Here is a 19104-nt window from a genome sequence, read left to right as displayed (position 1 = left end):
AACCTTTGCACCTGTTGCAAAGTTGAACTCGGTTAGGGCGTTATAGTCAAGTGCTGCCAATTTAGGATGGAAACTTAAACAATTCAATGTCAAGCATGTTTTCTAGAATGGAGATCTTTAAGAGGAAGTGTACATGGACTTGTCCCCAGGATTTTCTCCCTCATCTTCTACTGGTCATGTTTGCAGACTTAAGAAGTCCCTTTATGGACTCAAATAATCTCCTAGGGCATGGTCTGGTCGCTTTCTGAAAGCCATGCAAAAGTTTGGGTATCTACAAAGCCAAGCTGATCATACCCTGTTTGTGAAGAAGAGTGGTACCCAAATTACAGCCCTAATCATGTATGTAGATGATATAGTAATCACTGGGAATGATAATACTGAAATCCCTAAAATCTCTTCTAGCAAAGGAATTTGAAACAAAGGATCTGGGACCACTCCGGTACTTTCTTGGGATAGAAGTTGCCAGATCAGAAAAGGGTATCTTTCTTTCCCAACGAAAGTACGTCTTGGACCTCCTTGAAGAAACAGGAATGCTTGGATGTAAGACTGCAGATTCTCCTATTAAGCCCAATCATCAACTATGTAGTGCCATGGGTGACTGAGAGCAATATCAAAGACTGGTTGGCCAACTAATTTACTTGTCCCATACTAGACCTAATATCACCTATGTTGTAGGCATTGTGAGTCAGTTTCTCCATGATCCTAGGACATCCCACCATGATGTAATGTAATGTATATTGAGGTACTTGAAGTCTACCCCAGGAAAAGGTATCCTCTTCTCTAACAATGGGAACCTAAGACTGGAAGCATTTACTAATGCTGATTGGGTTGGATCTGTTGACGATCGGCGATCTACTTCTTGTTATTGTTCCTTTCTTGGAGGTAATATTGTTACATGGTGAAGCAAGAAACAATATGTGGTATCCCGGTCCAGTGCTGAAGTAAGGTATCATGCCATGGCCCAAGGGATATGTTAACCCACGTGGCTTAAGGGGGTTATTGAGTGATCTGAGACTTACTTCTGAAGGTCTTAAGTGTCTCTACTGTGACAACAAGGCTGCCATTAGCATTGCACATAATCCAGTACAGTATGACAGGACGAAACATATTGTGATCGACAGACACTTCATCAAGGAAAAACTTGAGCAAGGGATTGTTTGTATCCCTTTTGTTAGTTTTATAAATCAGCTTGCTGATGTGTTTACAAAGGGGTTGAATTGTAAGGTGTTTCACCCACTGGTCTCCAAGTTGGGCATATATATGATATATTTGCTCCAACTTGGGGGGGAGTGTTGAGAACCGTGGGTTTAGTATCTTTAGCATCTTACATTAGGTTTAATTAGGGTTTCCCTTTATTTGCCTTTTTTACCTTTTTACCCCTTGGGTTGTAATCCTATTATAAATAAAGAGGACCTCTGTCATTAATGACAACTCACATCATTCCTAAAATCTCTGATTCTGGACTCTACTCAACAACTAAAAAAGGAACTTAGTTTGTGGCTCAATTTTCTACTCCATTTGACTTGATATTGGGAAGTAAATCCTTAGCCAAAAATGACTTGAATTGTAGACCTGGCTGGGAGATCTAAGGTGGTGATGGTGGAGTTTGTAGAGACCCTTGTGACGGCTAGAAGGTGTATATACCTACCGATGAAAAACTGCCTCTGCTCATTCTGCGGCCAACCGAAAACTCCAACAGAACGGCAGAGTAATCCCTCTCCAGGCACAGCGGAGTCATTCCTCCCTGAGGGGAACGGAAACACAATCTTACCTCCTCGCATGTGGGGCAAAGTACTTCCGTCCCTAAAGTTTCAACTTTCAAGAGATTTGGCTGATTGGTTTGATTGGCTGGATCCAATTGCAAGGTGGGCTGTTCTTCTATTACCAAGTTTGAAGACAATCCGAAACCTATAGAAAGGAAAATTACAGAAAGGCGCCTCTTTGGAAAATATTGCTATAATAAGTGCATTTTAAAAGTTTATTTACAATATGGTCCTTGATCAAAGTTCGTTACGAAAACGTCCATAGGGAATGATGTAGATTACAAGTCCATGTGTAGCCGCAGGAAAAGCCCCAAAACCAGCCAGTGTAGTTGTGGGATTCAACCGCTGTGAGAGGCAGCCTGGTCTGATGATGTGGCAGGTTTTTGTTGGTTCGATGGAGCATCACATAAGGCAGCCCCACTCCAAATAGAAGCATACAAGGGGAGGTCCCATAGTGTATGATCTTTGCAGATGATATTGTTTTGGTAGATGAGACAAAAGCAGGGATTAACGCCAAAGTGGAACTATGGAGATCAACCTTGGAATCAAAAGGTTTGAAGATAAGTAGAACTAAGACCGAATACATGATATGTAACTTTGGCAGCTCTGGGTCGGATAATGAAGTGGTGAATATTGAGAAGGAGATCCCAAAAAGTGACCACTTTAGATATCTAGGATCAATCGTTAACAAGAAAGACGATGTTGCCCAAAGGATTAAAATAGGATGAATGAAGTGGAGAGGCGTGACCAGAATACTGCGTGATCGGCCTATCCCTATAAAGCTGAAAGCAAAATTTTATAGGACTGCCATTAGACCAGCCATGCTGTACGGGTCAGAATGTTGGGCTGTGAAGAAGCGCCATATAAATAAACTTCGAGTTGCAGAGATGCGAATGTTGAGATGGATGAGTGGGAAAACTATGAAGGATAAAGTAAGGAATGATCATATTAGAACTGGGTTGGGAGTAGCTCCGATACATGATAAACTTAGAGAGAGTCGTTTGAGGAGGTATAGTCATGTTCAACGGAGGCCTTCAAGGGCCCCAGTCCAGAAGAGCGACATGACCCCAATGAAGGAACCAAATGAACCAGGGCAGGCCTAAGATAACTTTAGGAGAAGTGGTGAAGAAAGACATGCTTAGCTTACGTCTTACCCCTAATATGACCTCAAATAGAGCTGATTGGAGATCAAAGATCCATGCAGTCGATCCCATTTAGTTGGAATTTGTTGTTGTGATGCTGTTGGAGATCAAAGATCCATGCGGTCAACCCCATTTAATTGGACTTTGTTTTGTTATTCACACCTCTACGAGACCTAGAGCAGAATGTTGGGCAGCTAAGAAACGGGATTTACCTAAGAAGGGCCGATGCCCTAGAGTTTGTGTCGATGTTGTATGTCCCCCCCCCCTTATACTTCTTTAATTTTATTCTATCAGCACCCATGCAGTTGTGTCCATGTTGTTTCCCACCCCCCACCCCCCTTTTTGCTACTTTATTTTTAATCTACTGTCTTTTATTGGATCCATGTAACCGACCCCATCAAGTTGGGATAAGGCTTGGGTGTTGTTTTTGTTGTTGTTGTTGTTGTTGTTTGTTAGTTCACCTTGTTTCTATTTTTTGTTTCCAGTTTGGTTGTAATAGGAGATTAGATAGTTTCTAAAATCAGTTTAGCAAGTCAGATTTAGTTTCTATTTTCGTTTGGTTTCTATTTTGTAATCCTTCCCAATAGCCAAAAGGGGAGTTACTATTTTGTTACCATGCTTTAAATATAAACAAAGGCAAAAGGCTGTATTGATCAGCCAACAATGAGATTTAAAAAAAAAAAAGAGTGGTTTTTAGCCATGTAGCTGTGAGAGGCCGTCCCGGGAGAGGGTGAGAGACCCGAGAGAGAGTGAGAGGCTCAATCCAAACTATCCTTCTTCTATCCTATATTCTATTTTTCCTTTTTTTTATTTTCATTGTGTGATCTGCTACAAGTTCTGCAATCGATTAAGGAATATCTGCTACAAGTTCATCAATTTTTGCCCATTTTTTAAGGCCAAACCATCATTAAACTTCGTTCAAGAAGTTCCTGCCAGGGGCTAGGTCCATGAACAAGAGGTCTGAGCAGCAAAATCTTTCTCCAGACTCGAGGCATCAGATTTAGCAGGAGCAGTCCAAATGGAGTCGATGTGAAGGAGACGAGAATAGACCCAATCAACCCATATACTCTTCCTCTTAGCCGCTAGCGTCCAAATTAATTTGAGAATTCCCGCATAATTGACATCTTTAATTCTTCTCAACCAAGACTCCCTCCTCTTTGGGGACAAGACAAGGCCCAACTAATAGGGCGTAAGAAACTGGTGGCATCACAACCCTTCCAAAGAAAGGCACTTCAGAGATTCCAACTTCGAAATGATGGTCTGGGCCAGCCAAAAGATGTCGGACCAGTAGATATAGGACTGAAGAATAGACCTGATCAACTCTAGACGGACGGCATATGAGAGGAGCTTTCCCTTCTAGAGTTGGAAACTTTTACGCAAAAGATTCAACATGGGGAGCAGTGGTAAGCAGTCAAAATCGTATTGCTAACTTTGTTGCCTAAAAGTCTTTGTCCCCAACCTATCGTACCTTTGTTTCTTCTCTGTCCTCTATGTCTATTCTGCAAGGCTGGAAAGACGATATCTCTAATCCCAAGTGGAAGGAACCTATGGTAGAGGAAATGCAAACTTTAGGGGAAATTGGCACCTGGGACCTTGTTCCTCTTCTAACAGGGAAAAGACCAGTGGGTGTAAATGGGTGTACACCGTAATGCAAAAGGCAAACACCAATATTGAAAGTGAGGTTGGTTTCAAAGGCTTTACCCAGACCTATGGTATTAACTATCAAGATACATTTGCTCCTGTAGCTAACATGAATTTGGTTTGAGTGCTATTGTCATGCATTGCCAATCTTGGATGGAGTCTACAACAGCTGGATGTTAAATATGCTTTCCTTCATGGAGATCCTGAAGCACCACGAGCTTGGTTCGGATGGTTCCTAAAATCCATGCAAAAGTTTGGATACCCCAAAGTCACGCTAATCATACCTTGTTCATACAGAAAAATGGCAGAAAGGTTGTTGCTCTTATTGTATATGTTGATAATATAGTAGTAACAAGTAGTGATGACACAGAAATATCCAAGTTGAAAGCTCAGTCGAAGGAATTTGAGATCAAGCATTTGGGACCTCTCAGATACTTCTAGGGAATAGAGGTAGCAAGATCCAATAATGGTATCTTTATTTCCCAACGAAAGTATGTTCTTGATCTCCTCAGTGAGAGTGGTTTGCTCGAATGTAAACCTGCAGGATTCCCCTATAGAAGTCAATCATCAACTAAGCAGTAAGGGTGGTGATCTGGTAGATAGGGAAAGATATCAGAGGCTTGTTGGACAACTGATATACCTCTCCCATACTCGACCGGTTTCTACATGATCCACATACTACACACCTCAAAGCAGTATATCAAATTTTAAGATACTTGAAATCTACCCGTGGAAAGGGAATTAAACCATGGCAATCGGAAATTGGAAGCCTTCAATGATGCAGGCTAGGTAATGTAGTCCTAGGTTTGAATAGCCAAACTAGGAACCAAACCAGGATCTTCTATCAAAAGGTGAATCAGTTTTAGGGTAAAACCAGGAGAACAATGGGCCAAGATATCGTATGAGGAAACCAAGAGAACAATGGGAATTAAATCATATGAGGAAACCAAGAGAACAATAGGAAATAAAACATATGGGGCATAGTTATCAAGGCGTCGCCTTGCGACCAAGGCAAGCGCCTTGCCACCATGGCGATGTCGCCTTATTCTTTTACCCTCTAAAACGTCATGGTCGCCTTCCCACCTTGATAACTATGATATGGGGATACCAAGAGAACAATGGGAACCCAATTATATATTCGGTTAAGGATGGGGTAATAAATCATAGATTTTGTTAGCAAAAGTATTACCGCCAACCTCAACCATAGAGTCAAATTCAAGTACAACAATAATGGAGAGCTTCAAAAGAGAACCAAAACAAACCACCTTGGGTTTCCCACCACATGGTGTCAATCAGATCAAACACCGATTCCTTCAACGAACCACCCAGGCTTCCCACCGCAAGGTGTCGATTGGATCAAACACCAATCTCACCAGCCTTGATCAAACACAACACGATGTTCAATGGAAGAGAGCAGCAAAAAGCCTTTTCATTATCAAAATTCGTATTCAATAATTGCCCCCCTTACAAACTTATATAAAAGACTCAAAAATAAACTCCTACACTAAAAAAGAAAGGCCAAACCAATCCTACACATTCGGTAACCTAAACTGACTAGGAAAGTGAAATAACCAAGGAAATAGACCCAAATTATGGCTGGATTTATAGAATCCTAATCCAGCCCAACTTACAAAACAATTAAATAGTCACATGACCACTTAACCAAGTCACATGACCACTAATTACATAAAAATATAACTACGGAATTAAAACAGCTAATCCCGTATGCAACCCTATTACCCATACTTTAGGTCTATAAAAGTAACCTATTACATTGGAAACCTATGGGATCAAAGGCCCAACATGTATATAACCCAACCTTGCACTTATTCCTAATAAAACAAGCTTATTTTGGTGATGAGTCTGCATGACTAGGCTGGCTCTATAGATAATCAACGGTCTACTTTCGGATATTGTACTTTTCCTTGGAGGTAATCTAGTTACCTGGAGAAGCAAGAAGCAATCAATAGCATCCAGATCCAATGCAGAAGCAGAGTACTGAGCAATGGCCCAAGGTGTTTGTGAGCTTATATGGCATAAAATATTACTTGATGATCTGGGGGTGATATATGAAGAACCTATGAGACTCTACTATGACAACAAGGTAGCAATCAGCATAGCTCATAACCCAGTTCAGCTTGACAGGGCCAAGCATGTTGAGATTAATAGAACCTTCATCAAAGAGAAGCTAGGCCAAGGCTCAATTTGTATTCCATTTATCAATTCTGAAAATCAGTTAGCTAATGTGTTTACAATTGGTTTAAATTGTAAGGCATTCCATCTTTCTTTTTTTTTTGGTAAATGAATATATTACCGAACCCCAAAAGGGGGCAGGGGAGAGCAAACCAAAGAAAATAATTACAAGAAGGAGAAGAAGGAGAAGAAAGGAGTGGGGACGATCGACCAGCCTACGCAGAGGAGGAGGGCCGAATCAAGGCCCCAAAAAGTCAAAATGTGCCTATTTCTATGGCTGTCCAGGCAGGGTCTCTGACTGATACTACTGAGCTTGGTGGACACATTGAAGGAGATGGCTTTCCAAATCACATCAAACGATCTAGCGTTGGAAGTCCATCACCTGAGGTTCCACTCCATCCAAATATGATGAATAGCGGCGCTAAAGACAAGCTTCCCGATGCTGTCACAAAAGGAGTTCCCAGGAAAGGAGTTGAGCAACCATTGCCATTCGCGATCAAAGCTTCTGATCCTTCTATTACGCGGCCAGATGGAGGATAAAGCCTTATGCCAAATGGAGGAGGTGAAGGTGCAGTCAAAGAAGAGATGGGGGATATCTTCACGGCCAATCCAACAAAGGTTGCAAGAGGGAGGGACTGGGATAATGCGGTGAATCAGGAAGGCTTAGGTGGGCAGGCAAAGTCTAAGGGCTCTCCAAACAGTAAGGCTATGGCGGAGAATGTGGCCTTTAAACCAGACTAACTTGTGCCAGGGGACAGAGGGGCAGGGGACCCTGGAAAGGTTCCAAGCAGAGGAGGAAGAGAAGGTGCCTGAGGGGGAGGGGAGCCAGGTGACCTTATCCGCGCGGGCGAGGGGGTTCTGAGGTAACGAGGGGAGGGTAGCCCAGATCTGAGAGGTGATGACAGGGTTGAGGGAAGGGTGAGGAGTCCAAGAGCCTGAGTAAATGAGGGAGGAGACAGTGGCGGCCTTGGGGAGGCCCGAATAAAAGATGGCCCTGGGGCCCAGCAAATTGAAGAGGATTCCTAAGGGGTGCCAAGGGTCCAGCCAGAGAGAAGTGGAGGAACCGTCAAAAATGGAAGAGGAGATAACACGAAGGGCTAAAGGGCAGAGGGTGAGGATTTTGCGCCAAATCCAAGAAGAGTTGGCATGGATGAGGACAGTCCAAATGGAGTCAGATTTAAGAAGATGAGAGTGGACCCAAGAAACCCAGATAGAATCTTGGCGAGAAGAGATTCTCCAGATGAGTTTAAGAATGCCCGCCGTGTTGGAGTCACGGATACGGCGGATCCCTAGGCCACCCTCAGATTTAGGGAGGCAGATGGACTTCCAACTGAGAGGGTGGAGAAACTGGGGTATCGTTGCCTTCCAAAGGAAGGAGTAGAAGATGCGCTCAATGGAAAGAAAAATTTTGGATTTAAGGAGGTTGACACGGAGTCCGGAGAGAGACTCAAAGAGATGAAGGGAACCCATAATGGCAGAGATGGAGGAGTGGGATGCCTTAGAGAAGATCATCAAGTCATCAGCAAAGGCCAGATGAGAAAGATTGATTTGCTTGCATTTAGGAAGAGGGGAGATGAGGTGGAGATCGGTTTTGGTTTGGAGGCTCCTGGATAGGACTTCCAGGGCAAGAGAGAAGAGGAAGGGGGAGAGGGGGCAAACTTGGCGAATTCCAATTTTGGAGCGGAAAAACCAGTGGTGGATCCATTGACCAAGACTGAAAAGGAAGGGGTGGAGATACAGGCAAAAATCCATCGAATGAAAACTGAAGGGAATCCCATGAGGGAGAGCACATCACAGATGAAGTCTCAACGGATGGAATCAAAGGCTTTGTGGAGATCAATTTTTAAGAGGGCAGCCGCGGAATGCGATTTGCGGTAGAAGCCTCTAACGATCTCAGAGCAAAGGATGATATTGTCCGCAATGCTTCGGCCGGAGATGAAGGCCGACTGGTTGGGACTTGGGACTGACAAGGGAGGGGATGACCGCCTTGATCCGGTTGGCAAGAATTTTGGCAATGAACTTGTAGATGAGATTACAGAGGGAGATGGGCCGAAAGTCAGTCAAGGAAGTGGCCCCATCCTTTTTAGGGATAAGGCAGATGAAGGTTTGATTGATCTGAGCTAACTGACCAGGCTTGAAAAAGAAACTGCGGATGGCTTTTATGATCTCTCCTCTAACAGAGTCCCAACAACTGAGGAAGAAACCCAAAGTGAAGCCATCAGGGCCCAGAGCCTTGTTGGACTTATGGGAGAGGATAGCCTGGGAAATTTCGTCATCAGAGAGGATGGCGATGAGAGATTGGAAGAGGGAGGGGGTGATGAACTTATCAATGAGAGCAGGGGGATAGGGGAAGGGGGGGAGAGAGGGACTGAAGAGGGTGGAGAAGAAAGAGGAGGCAGCCTCTTTGAACTCAGAGGGAGAGGAGAGAGAGGACCCGTCAGCAGCAAGAAGGAGGGTGATTAAATTCGAGTTATGCCTAGCTTTAAGGGAGCGGTGGAAATAGGCAGAGTTCGAGTCACCCAGCGCTAACCATTTGAAACGGGATTTCTGGCGGAGGAAGCTTTCCTCGGGGAGGGAAAGGGAGGAAAGCTCATCGGCGAGGCGCTTCTCATCAGCAACAAACGTCAAGTTAAGAGGGTCAGATTGGAGCTTGAATTGGACTTGAGAGAGATCAGAACGGCAGGAAGACAGCCTGGAGGGGATATTGCCAAAGGTGGAGAGGTTCCACCTTCGGAGAGCAGCCTTGGTATTGCGGAGTTTGCGAGCTAGGGCGACCAGAGGGAGGGAAGGAGAAGAAACCGGGAGGCGCCAGGCTTTCTTGATGGTGGAGTGGTAGAGGGGAGGGGAGGTCCACATATCGAAGAACTTGAAGGGTTTGGGGCCAAAGGAGGAGTAAGGCTGGAGGGAAATGAGACAAGGGCAATGATCAGAAAGGTCTTGGACAAGAAAGGAGGCATGGGAATGGGGGAGAGAGGAAAGCCACACTTCATTGGCGAGAAAACGGTCAAGCTTACAGGCGATGCGATCAGGTCCCACTCGACGATTGTGCCAAGTAAAGGGGGAACCTGACCACTGGAGATCATCTAGACCTAGATCATCAATGCAGTCATTGAATGAATTGACTGACATGAGGTCGTTGGGCCTGCCACCCACCTTCACGTGGTGAGAGCGGACAACATTAAAATCCCCTCCGATTCCCCAAGGAAGAGAATCCAAACTGGGCTTAAGGAGGGAGAGGTCGGCCCAAAGGGGAATACGATCAATGGCTTGATTGAGAGCATACACCACAGTAAGAAAGAAGGGAGAGGGGGAGCTGTGACAAGAAAGGCTAAGATGGATAAATTGGGACGAAGAGTGGGTAGAAGAGATATAGAGTTTGGAGGGATCCCAAAGAACCCAGATCCGACCAGAGGGCGAGTGGATGTAATTGGAGAGGAAGGACCGGGAGGGAGCAACAGAAGCAGCAATGCGGGCTGCGTTTTCCTGGAGAACACGAGTCTCAAGAAGAACACAGAAGGAGGAGTTGGAGGATTTGATGAAGGAACGGAGCTCGAGGTGCTTGGCCAAGGAATTGAGGCCACGGACATTCCAGATAAAGCCAGACAGCATGGGAACTAAGTCAAGGGGGGCAGCACAAACCTAGGAGGGGAGCTCTTGTGTCTCCTACAAGCATAGGCGACCGCCGGGCTGGGAACTAAAGGCCCACGAGAGGGTAGGGGCAGCGCCACCCCAGGAAGGAAGGGGTGGAATCTAGCGGATAAGGCCACCTGGGTGGGGGAGGGGGGACACAGGAGGCGACGCAAGGGGGTGAGGGGGCTCAAAAGGAGAAAAGAGGGGTTCTGAGGTGGAACGGGAGAGGGTCGAGTAGGAGGAAAAGGGAAAGGGGAGAGGGTTGGGGTAGCATTTTTGGTAGAGATGGGCTAGGGGTTGAAAGATGGGTAGGTCATAGGTAAAGAAGGATTTGGGCTGGGTGGAAGGGATCAGGTGGGCCAAGGGAATGGACAGAGAGGTGGAAAAGGGCCAAGGAGATGGGTTAAAAAGGGGGTTTGCCAAGGTAATGGGCTGAGGGGTGGATGTGGGCCGTGAAGACTGGTTTAGAAGGGGGTGGGTTGTGGAGGGTCCAATTAGGGGGGATAAGAGGGCACGTGTGGCCGTGTGGGGAGCCACGTGGAGGGGTGGGGGTTAGGAAGGAGAGGGGTAAATTTGTAATAGCAGGTGGAGAAGGGGGAGGGGGCTTAAATAACGACAAAGAGGGGGGGTTATACCTTTGCTCAGGATCTAGAAGCTTTTCACGGGAAAGGCAAAGTTCTCGGTTAGAGGCGCTCGCGGAAACCAAAACAGGATCGCAGTTCGCCAAAACCAAAAAGGAAGGTGCTTCGATGGGGAAACCAAGCTCAGTCGAATCCACAGATCGCGATAGGAGAGGCGACAACAGCGTCAAATCAGGGATCACAGGCAACAGGTTCTCAGCGGCCTTGTCATTTGCAGGTTAACCGAAGCAGCAGTCGAGAAGGGTAGCAGGGCCAGTCGCAGGTGCGTTTTCAAGCAAATGGCAAGAGGGGTGCTCTTTCTCAATCCCAGGGGCGATAGCAGACCTGCCAGGAGTCAATTCAGGCAAGGAAGGAAGCGCAGGAAGCGAAGTCTCAGAGGGCAGGGCAACAGGGATAGAAGCGGCGACTCTTGTGTGGGCCAACGGTGGCACAGACGAGGGAGGAAGTTGCAGCGTCGAGTCACGGCGGTTGCAGTGATGGTTGTTGCGGCGGCAACGAGAAGTTGATCGTCCATGGAACTGCAAAGCAACCTTTGTGGCCAAAGGAAGTCGAGGGGCAACGAGAGAAGCAGCAGGGGTTGCGTCGAGAGAAGCAGCAGGGAGTGCAGCGAGAGTAGCGGGGTCTTCATGAGCAGCATCGATGCTATCTGCCGAAGTTGCAGCGGTGGCGTCAAGGAGTGAAGTGGTGTGGGAACCTGTAGCAGCGATAGCAGGGGCTTTACTGGAGCAGTCTTTGGAGTGGTGTCCGAAGACTTTGCAGTATAAGCAGTGAGGGGGAAGCCATTCGAATTTAACAGGTTGCACGAAGCTGAAGCCATCTTCTTCGACGATGGTGACAGAGGAAGGCAGAGGGCTATCAACGGAGAAGTCGATCCAGATCCTTGCGTAAGAAAGTCTATCCATCTTGCGGGTGCGTGCGTCGGAGTAGAGTGGTGAGCCCAAAACAGAGCCTATTCTGCTAAGGTTGTCTTGGCTCAAAAACTGAAAAGGGAGACCAGGCAGGGTAACCCACAAGGGAAGTGAGTTGAAGTCGACCTTGTGGATCAGAGAGTAACGGTCCCACCGGCAAAGGAAAATGGGTTGGGGTCCAACCAGCCATGGGGCACCCTCGAGGGCTCTAGCCATGGCAGAAGTGGCGAAGAACTTAACCACGAAGATTCCGCTGTCGAGCAGGAAGATGTCTAGAGAACCCTAGGCTCTCCATTGTTTGGTTAGAGAGGCCTTGACAGTGTTGAAAGAGGGTCGCGAACCAAGGAAATGTCCTAAGAGGCAAGAATGCCACTTGGCAATTTCAGGGGAGAGAGAGGAGGAGGGGCAGAGAGCGAAGGAATCACCTTCTCCAGAAGTAGGTTTTATGTAATGAAGGGGAAGACCAGAGCTCGAGGAAGAGGGTGGAAGGGAAGCAACCGAAGGCCAAGCAAGAGGGTGGATTGTGGCCTAAATTGGAGGTGGTGGAGGTTGTAGTATGGATGATGGCTGGGGTGGGGATGGAGGTGGTTCCGATGGGAGGGGGGTTGGAGACCGAAGAGGGAGAAGAGGTGGAGGTTGCAGAGAGGTTGGTGGTAGGGGTGGAGGAAATGGGGTAGGAGCCGTGGGGGGTAGAGATGGTGGCGGTGGAGGTGGACAGGGGAGGAGGGGGGTCCAGCGAGCTCATCAAACAAATTTTCCTCCAGTTGTACCCTACGCAACTCTCAGATTTGATGTTTTCTCAAGGCATTCCATCTTATTGTATGCAAGTTGGGTATGAGAGATATCTATGCACCAACTTAAGGGGGAGTGTTTAAGGATAGGAATGCCACATCATAGGATAAGGATACCACGTTATAGTCTAGTACTCCCTGTCATGTATGGAGTTGTCCTACATACCATATTTATTTCCTTTGTAGTCCGTATCAACATTATAAATAAGAAAGGCCTTTGTCATATTAGACAAACCAAATCATTCTCTAATCATCTTATTCTCAACTGAATTCAACAATGATACGGGCTGGAGATTGGACTTCTCAGGGAAGGCCATTTAGCGTTTCCCACTAGATGAAACAGCCCTATATAATCCAGATTGAGCATCTCATTCATGTGGATGGTAAGGTCAGCTAACCCTAAGGCAATGACTTGCCAAATCTAAAACAACATGCTACGGGACAGCATAGCCTGCAGTTCCATCTCTGGTTCACCAAGTAGTGATGCAGGGGAGTTCATAACATACGCCCGTTAGAAGCATAAAGGCAAACAGGCCTTAGTGGCTTTTATTATTTCTCCAGGCTTGGGTTGTCCAATCCATACATGTGCTAGCTATTTTAATTGCTTTTAGTTCTTTTTTTTATCCATTATATTGGCAGTTAAGACACATCAGAACTTGTCTGGTTCAATTGCCCCTTGGCACAAACTTGTCCGATTCAAATTCCACATCCCACATCATTGCTTCACTGTGTGGCGGGCTCTCTTCAACTGCCTCCCAACACAATCCTCTCTCATTCATGGTCAGATTGCTGTCTCCCCTTGTGCTGCCTCTGTTGGAATGCTATGGAAAATATTGACTATCTCTTTTTTGCTTGCCCCCTCTCCTCTTCTGTTTGGAAAGGGATCCTAGATAAATGTTGGCCAAGGAGTCGTACAATTCTTCCTATCAACAGGGAATGGATTTGGGTGGATATCAGGATATGTCTTTTGTTGGATCTTCTATTTGTGATATTATGGGGAAGCTGGCCTTCTATGCTGCCATCAATCAAATTTGGATGGAGCATAATATCAGGAAATGGAACTCCAACTCTCGGCCTCTTAGTCAGATTTGGGATTCCATATCCTTTACATTAAAGCCAAGCTTTCCGTTGTTCCATCTTCTTTTATTGACTCTCCAAGGAACATTGTTGTCTATTGGGGTCTCCCTTCCTCCTCTCTTCAGGCCTCTCCCCACTCTTCTCCCTGAGGGTTTGGTCTAGTTTGTGTATTTTTGTATTTGTTCTCTCTTTCCCCCTCTTTAGGGGGCTGTTGTATTCCTCTTCTCTTTGGTAATGAATTATTTATTCACCCAAAAAACAGACACATCAGAACTCCCCCCCACATTAGAGTTCCTTGTTGACTTGTCTTTTCAGTTTCCTAGTTGGTTATGACTTTGCTTTTCAGTTTCTTGGTGGATTACTCCACTCTAGTTATAAGTTGCATGAGCCAAGAGCTCCCCCGCATTTTTTTATGCAAAGAAAGAATTGTTTTGCTTCAATGGAGCTGCTGTGAGACTCAGTTAAGGGTGCGAAAACCGTGGGATTATGAGATTCTGATCTGTGGCTGGTGGGAAGCCAAAGGTCATATCCTTCCTTTCTATGTTCTGTTTTCCTTCTCAAGTAAGTATTGTTATCATCTATTGTTTGTGTGCTAGCTGAAATTCGATTTAACCTGAGATAGAGAGGGACTTTCATCTCCTTTGAATATTGTGTTGTTACTGCTGGAGTCAAACTCACAGCAAGAAATCACCAAGATAAACCTAGTGGCAGCCCTTTTTTGGGCCACTTTTGCGGACTGACTGTATTGGAGAATCTGACCATCAGATTTCTCCCATGTTTTGGGGCATCTAAGGGCCACCCAAGAGGATTTGGACCAAGCTTTAAGGCTGATCAGAGCCTCTGTTTTATGGTGACTGAAAATCTCCTAAATTCTGGTTTTTCAAGTTCAGATTTTACTGTATGGGTAGTTGTGCTCAATCTCACCATTGAATCATTGCAGTACTTTGGGGTTTTATTATCCTAACATCATCCCATCTTTGACCAGAATCTGAGCCCCATCTACAAAGGTTGATTTTGACTTTATTAGTTGACCTAATTTCTGGTTTAGGGATTTCTTAAGATCCTATTAGGAGGGTGTAATTATGAATCTAGAGTTCATCCAACCTACCCCCCACCATGTAGTTACTCAAAATAATATTAATACCTACAACAATAACAATAATCTTAATATTAACAACAATAAAACCTAATTTGGCATACAAAGATAGGTTCTTTGTCCTATTGCCATTTATGCATGTAGATGGCTCATTGGCTTGTGCAATAACTGGATAGATAGAGCATCCTCCGGATTGGCCATCCATCGAATTTAGTGGCCCATATCCATTTGTCTGACTCACCATGTATTTCACTCTAGTAATGTATTTTAAGTTGTTCAAATGAATCCAAAAAAAATTGACTATCCTCAATCAATTTTCAAACCATAATTACGAAAGATATTAAGGTCCAATTTATGCTCTAGTGATAAAAAACGCCAGCCCTACTCTTAATTAAGGGTACTCCTATACCTTCCAAGGTTCACAACTCTAATATTAAGGCTGAGAAATTTTTTTAAAAAAAATTTAGTCGATAATTAGAAAACCTTTTATTGTTTTTATGATTCAGATGAAATATGAACAATAATAACTAGTGGTTGATATGGACAATATGCCCACAAAGTTTGATTGCCAGCTGCATTGTCATGTGAACTCATACCTGACAATAAAAACTTGTTCCTAACAGCAACAACAACAATCATAACAGTTACGAATAATGTGATAATAAAAACAACGATGGCCAACAACGATAAGAAGAAGAAGAAATATCATTCCAAAACAGCCAGCGGAATTAGCCATTCCCAAGTCAGCTCCTAGGCACCCAAGCAAGAACTCTCCACAAGTTAAACACAGCAATAGTCTGAAGAGAATTCAGAATTGTATGTAAGACTACGGTTTACTAACGATTGGTTTCTAATTTAATTGGAAAATAGAACAATTAGGTCAACTGTACATTGTCCCTTCAGAGTTGTATATTCACTTCTCTAAGACTGTACATAGTGACGGTGGGTATGTAGTCAACTGGTCATGGCACTAACTTGCGGTCTCTACCGAAAGTATTCAAAAATTATATCGTGGAGCGATAGATAAAACCTGAAAGATTGAAAAAGAGGGTAGGAAAAAGGAAGGAAAGTTCGCTGAACAGTCTTACTTGGATGGGAAAGAGATGTGTAATCCCTCGTTTCTCAAGGGACTCGACCAGCTGCGCTGGTAGACCCAAATTGGCGACGGAAAGTTCGTCTTCTCCTCCTTGCTCGCCCCCAACCCGACGTGTTTCGGGTGGGTAGTCGTCGTTCTCATCTTTCACTTCCAGAGTCTTCTGGGATTGAGAGAATCCGCCAAAACTTTTAAAAGCATGTCCACTCGAGACCGAGTTCGGGGTGGCAATTGCATAAGGAATGAACTGAGGAACAGGCCTTGAATCCCTTAGGCTTCTCAGAGAACAAGAAGCAGCAGCTTCGAAGCTCTTGTTGGAGGACTTTAAGCCTCCAAAACAGTGAAGCTTCTCAGACACAGGTAGAGAAAGAACAGATGATTTTTTTCTGCAAAGTTCAAATGACAGCGTCTGGTAAATGGACGACACACCTATGGTAGAAGTCATGGTTGTATTGGCGAAATGTGTTCCCAAAGCTCCAACGGAATCTGGACGAGACGATGGTGTCGATCACTTGAACCACTGTTTTCAGGGTTCGCGGTTCTCCTCTCCCGTGTTCCCTCGTATAGTTATTTGGAATTGAAACGGCTGTCGAGTGGATAAATATAACAGGGAACTAGGCGGGTTGACAGCAAGCAAGTGACAAGGGCGGCGCCGGTACTAGTTACGACAGCGGAGATTTCCAGTAGCGTCGATGCTCGTCAGGGCAGAGGACTTCGATAAGGCCGGCTCCTAACGTATGGCCTAATGAACATCCACCTAGGTTTGGCATATGGTATATATATCAGGCAAATTGAGAGGATAAAAATTCTCAGTAGTAGAGGGGAGGGTTCCCGAACTCGAGTTTCCCAACGATTCGGCACGCATGCATAATATTCCCGTACATGCACGGGAATGAGTTGGGTTGAGATTTTTTTTTTTTTTTGGGGGTAGGGTGGTACTTTCACGTGCTCAAGTGTCTAGGTGCAGGTAGGGGTGTCAACCGGCCGGGTTCGATCAGTCTCGGTCGGGCCTAGACGGGCCTCACCAATTTTATAGGCTGCATCGTGTCCGATCGTTTAGGTGTTCGGACTTGCATTGGACGAACATGGTACTGTTTAATTTCGGTCGGTCGGTGTTCGATCTTTAATCGAGGCAACCTTATTCAAGGGAAACGGGTCTTAAACGGGCCTCGGTCGGGCTAATGGCCTATTTAACTCTAAACGGGCACTAAATGGACACTAAACGGTGTGGGTAGAATTTTTCAATTTCAAACCATGGTCCTTTGCCCATTGCTTATAAAATAATAGATTCTTCATAAAAAAATAATAGATTCATTATTATGGTACCTTTCACTTCTTTCTTCTTCTTCTTCTTCTTCTTCTTCTTCTTCTTCTTCTTCTCTCCCTTCTTTCTTCTTCTTCTTCTCTCCCTTTGCTGTGTGAGACTCAGAGACTGAAACTTGACTTTAAGAGACTGAAATACTGAATAGAAAAAGAAAAAAAATAAGCTGGAATTTGAAAGGTTAAGTAGGGTTGCCGTGTGAGACACAGAGACTTAAATCTTGACTTTGCAAGACAGCCGAGACTGAATAGAAAAAAGCAATAAAAAGGTGGAATTTGGAAGGTTAATTAGGGTTAAATGGTTAATGGTTACTTAGTTAGTTGGGCCTTTTGGCCGTTTAGACTTTAGACATGGTCGTGCCTTGGGCTTGGGGGTAGAATAGGTAATATACATCGGCCTTAGAGGGTCGGGCTTAAACGGGGCAAAGAGGTCGGGCTTGGTCGGGGTTTTAAATGGGTGGGCCGGTCGGGGCACCCGACGGTGTCACCTCCAGCACCGGGACCGACCATTTATAAATGGGTCGGGCTAAAGCCCAACACGTTTATTAATCGGGTCAGTTCGGTTCGGTCTTTATGCGGTCGGGTGGGGTCAGGTCTGCCGGTGCGGGCCTGGCATTGACACCCCTAGGTGCAGGAGCCACGGTCACCATTAGATGACGGTCACGTAAAACCCGTAGATGATACGCACATAGCCACGAACATGACGAAGGCCCCCATAACTTTCTCTATTCCACTATTCCCTTTGGTTTTGAGGCGAACTAAGGGGGGGGGGGGGGGGCAGGGGCCAAGGGCCAGGGCGGATTGCAATTCTAGTGAGGTTAATCCTTTGTTTTAACCCGCTTGGAGGTTGGGGAAAGGGCACTAACCAAGACAAAATTCGGTTGTAAAAACCAAGATACTTTGAGATTGGAATCTTAAGCTCACATGGAACACACTTGGGACTCCCCAGGAAAACCGTCACCTAGAACACGAGCCCTAGAAGGATCCGGTAAAGTGACCCGGACACCCGAAGTATCCAAATACATCCAAGATCCAAATGTAGTAATTACATCTCACAAACACACACCATTATCAAAGATAAAGATATTACATTGATCAGAGTGCACGAAAAGATAAAATTCATAAGATAAGTTATATCTACATTGTTTTCTCTTGTTCTCATAGCCTGTATTACACCACAACTGGGCAAAAGGGCAGCTTGCAAACCTAACTAATATTTACAGTGGAACCTTATCCACCAAAAAAATGTTGTAAAAACATAAAAAAGAAAAGAGTTTTCAACCCATCATATCTCTCAGAAAAAGACTACAGTAATCACATGCACAATCGGGACCATGTCCATCGGGGTCCATATCAGCATGGACACCTTCACCTTCAGCTCCCGGCTCGTAACAATCCTCCCCAGTAGCAAAACATCCATCTGCATGATCATCTAAAAAGAGAAATTCCACGGGCATAAGCTCCACTGAGCCCAATGAATGAAGATAAACCACACAAGCAGTTGCAAAGCATATGATCCTAAATGCACTAGTTCAATTTTAATCTCTTAACCACATAACATCAATGACTAATTCCCTAGGTTTATGCTACAACAACAACTCAGGGAACAAACACCACTTCTTCTCGTCCTCACCATGTTGATACCTTAGATGTTACCCTAGAGCCCGCTCAGGTCATGGCATCGCATACACCCATTGGCAGACCCCCATAGTTATAGTCAACTCTACCCTGGGTAGATGACAACTCCTCAGCCAGTAAAGAGCTATGACTACCCAACACCTAAACCCCTATTGGTAAGGGTTGTAGCAT

At 45.2% G+C, this 19104-nt stretch overlaps 1 protein-coding gene across 1 annotated transcript in view; it reads right to left on the bottom strand.

Annotated features, from left to right (window-relative positions):
- The window catches only part of LOC122658344 (DEAD-box ATP-dependent RNA helicase 3, chloroplastic-like), a 70780-nt gene extending 54273 nt beyond the window's left edge, over positions 1-16507 (bottom strand). Inside the window, exon 1 of the mRNA XM_043853261.1 lies at positions 15971-16507. Within this exon, the coding sequence (XP_043709196.1) occupies positions 15971-16420 (450 nt within the window). The 5' untranslated portion in view covers positions 16421-16507. The remainder of the gene's footprint in view (positions 1-15970) is intronic.
- Between the last annotated feature and the right edge of the window lie 2597 nt (positions 16508-19104).

The sequence above is a fragment of the Telopea speciosissima genome, chromosome 4 (assembly GCF_018873765.1).
Source record: "Telopea speciosissima isolate NSW1024214 ecotype Mountain lineage chromosome 4, Tspe_v1, whole genome shotgun sequence".
In the NCBI taxonomy this organism is placed as follows: domain Eukaryota; kingdom Viridiplantae; phylum Streptophyta; class Magnoliopsida; order Proteales; family Proteaceae; genus Telopea; species Telopea speciosissima.
The sequence above is the reverse complement of the archived record's forward strand: the minus strand, read 5'-3'. Positions and strand labels throughout refer to the sequence as shown.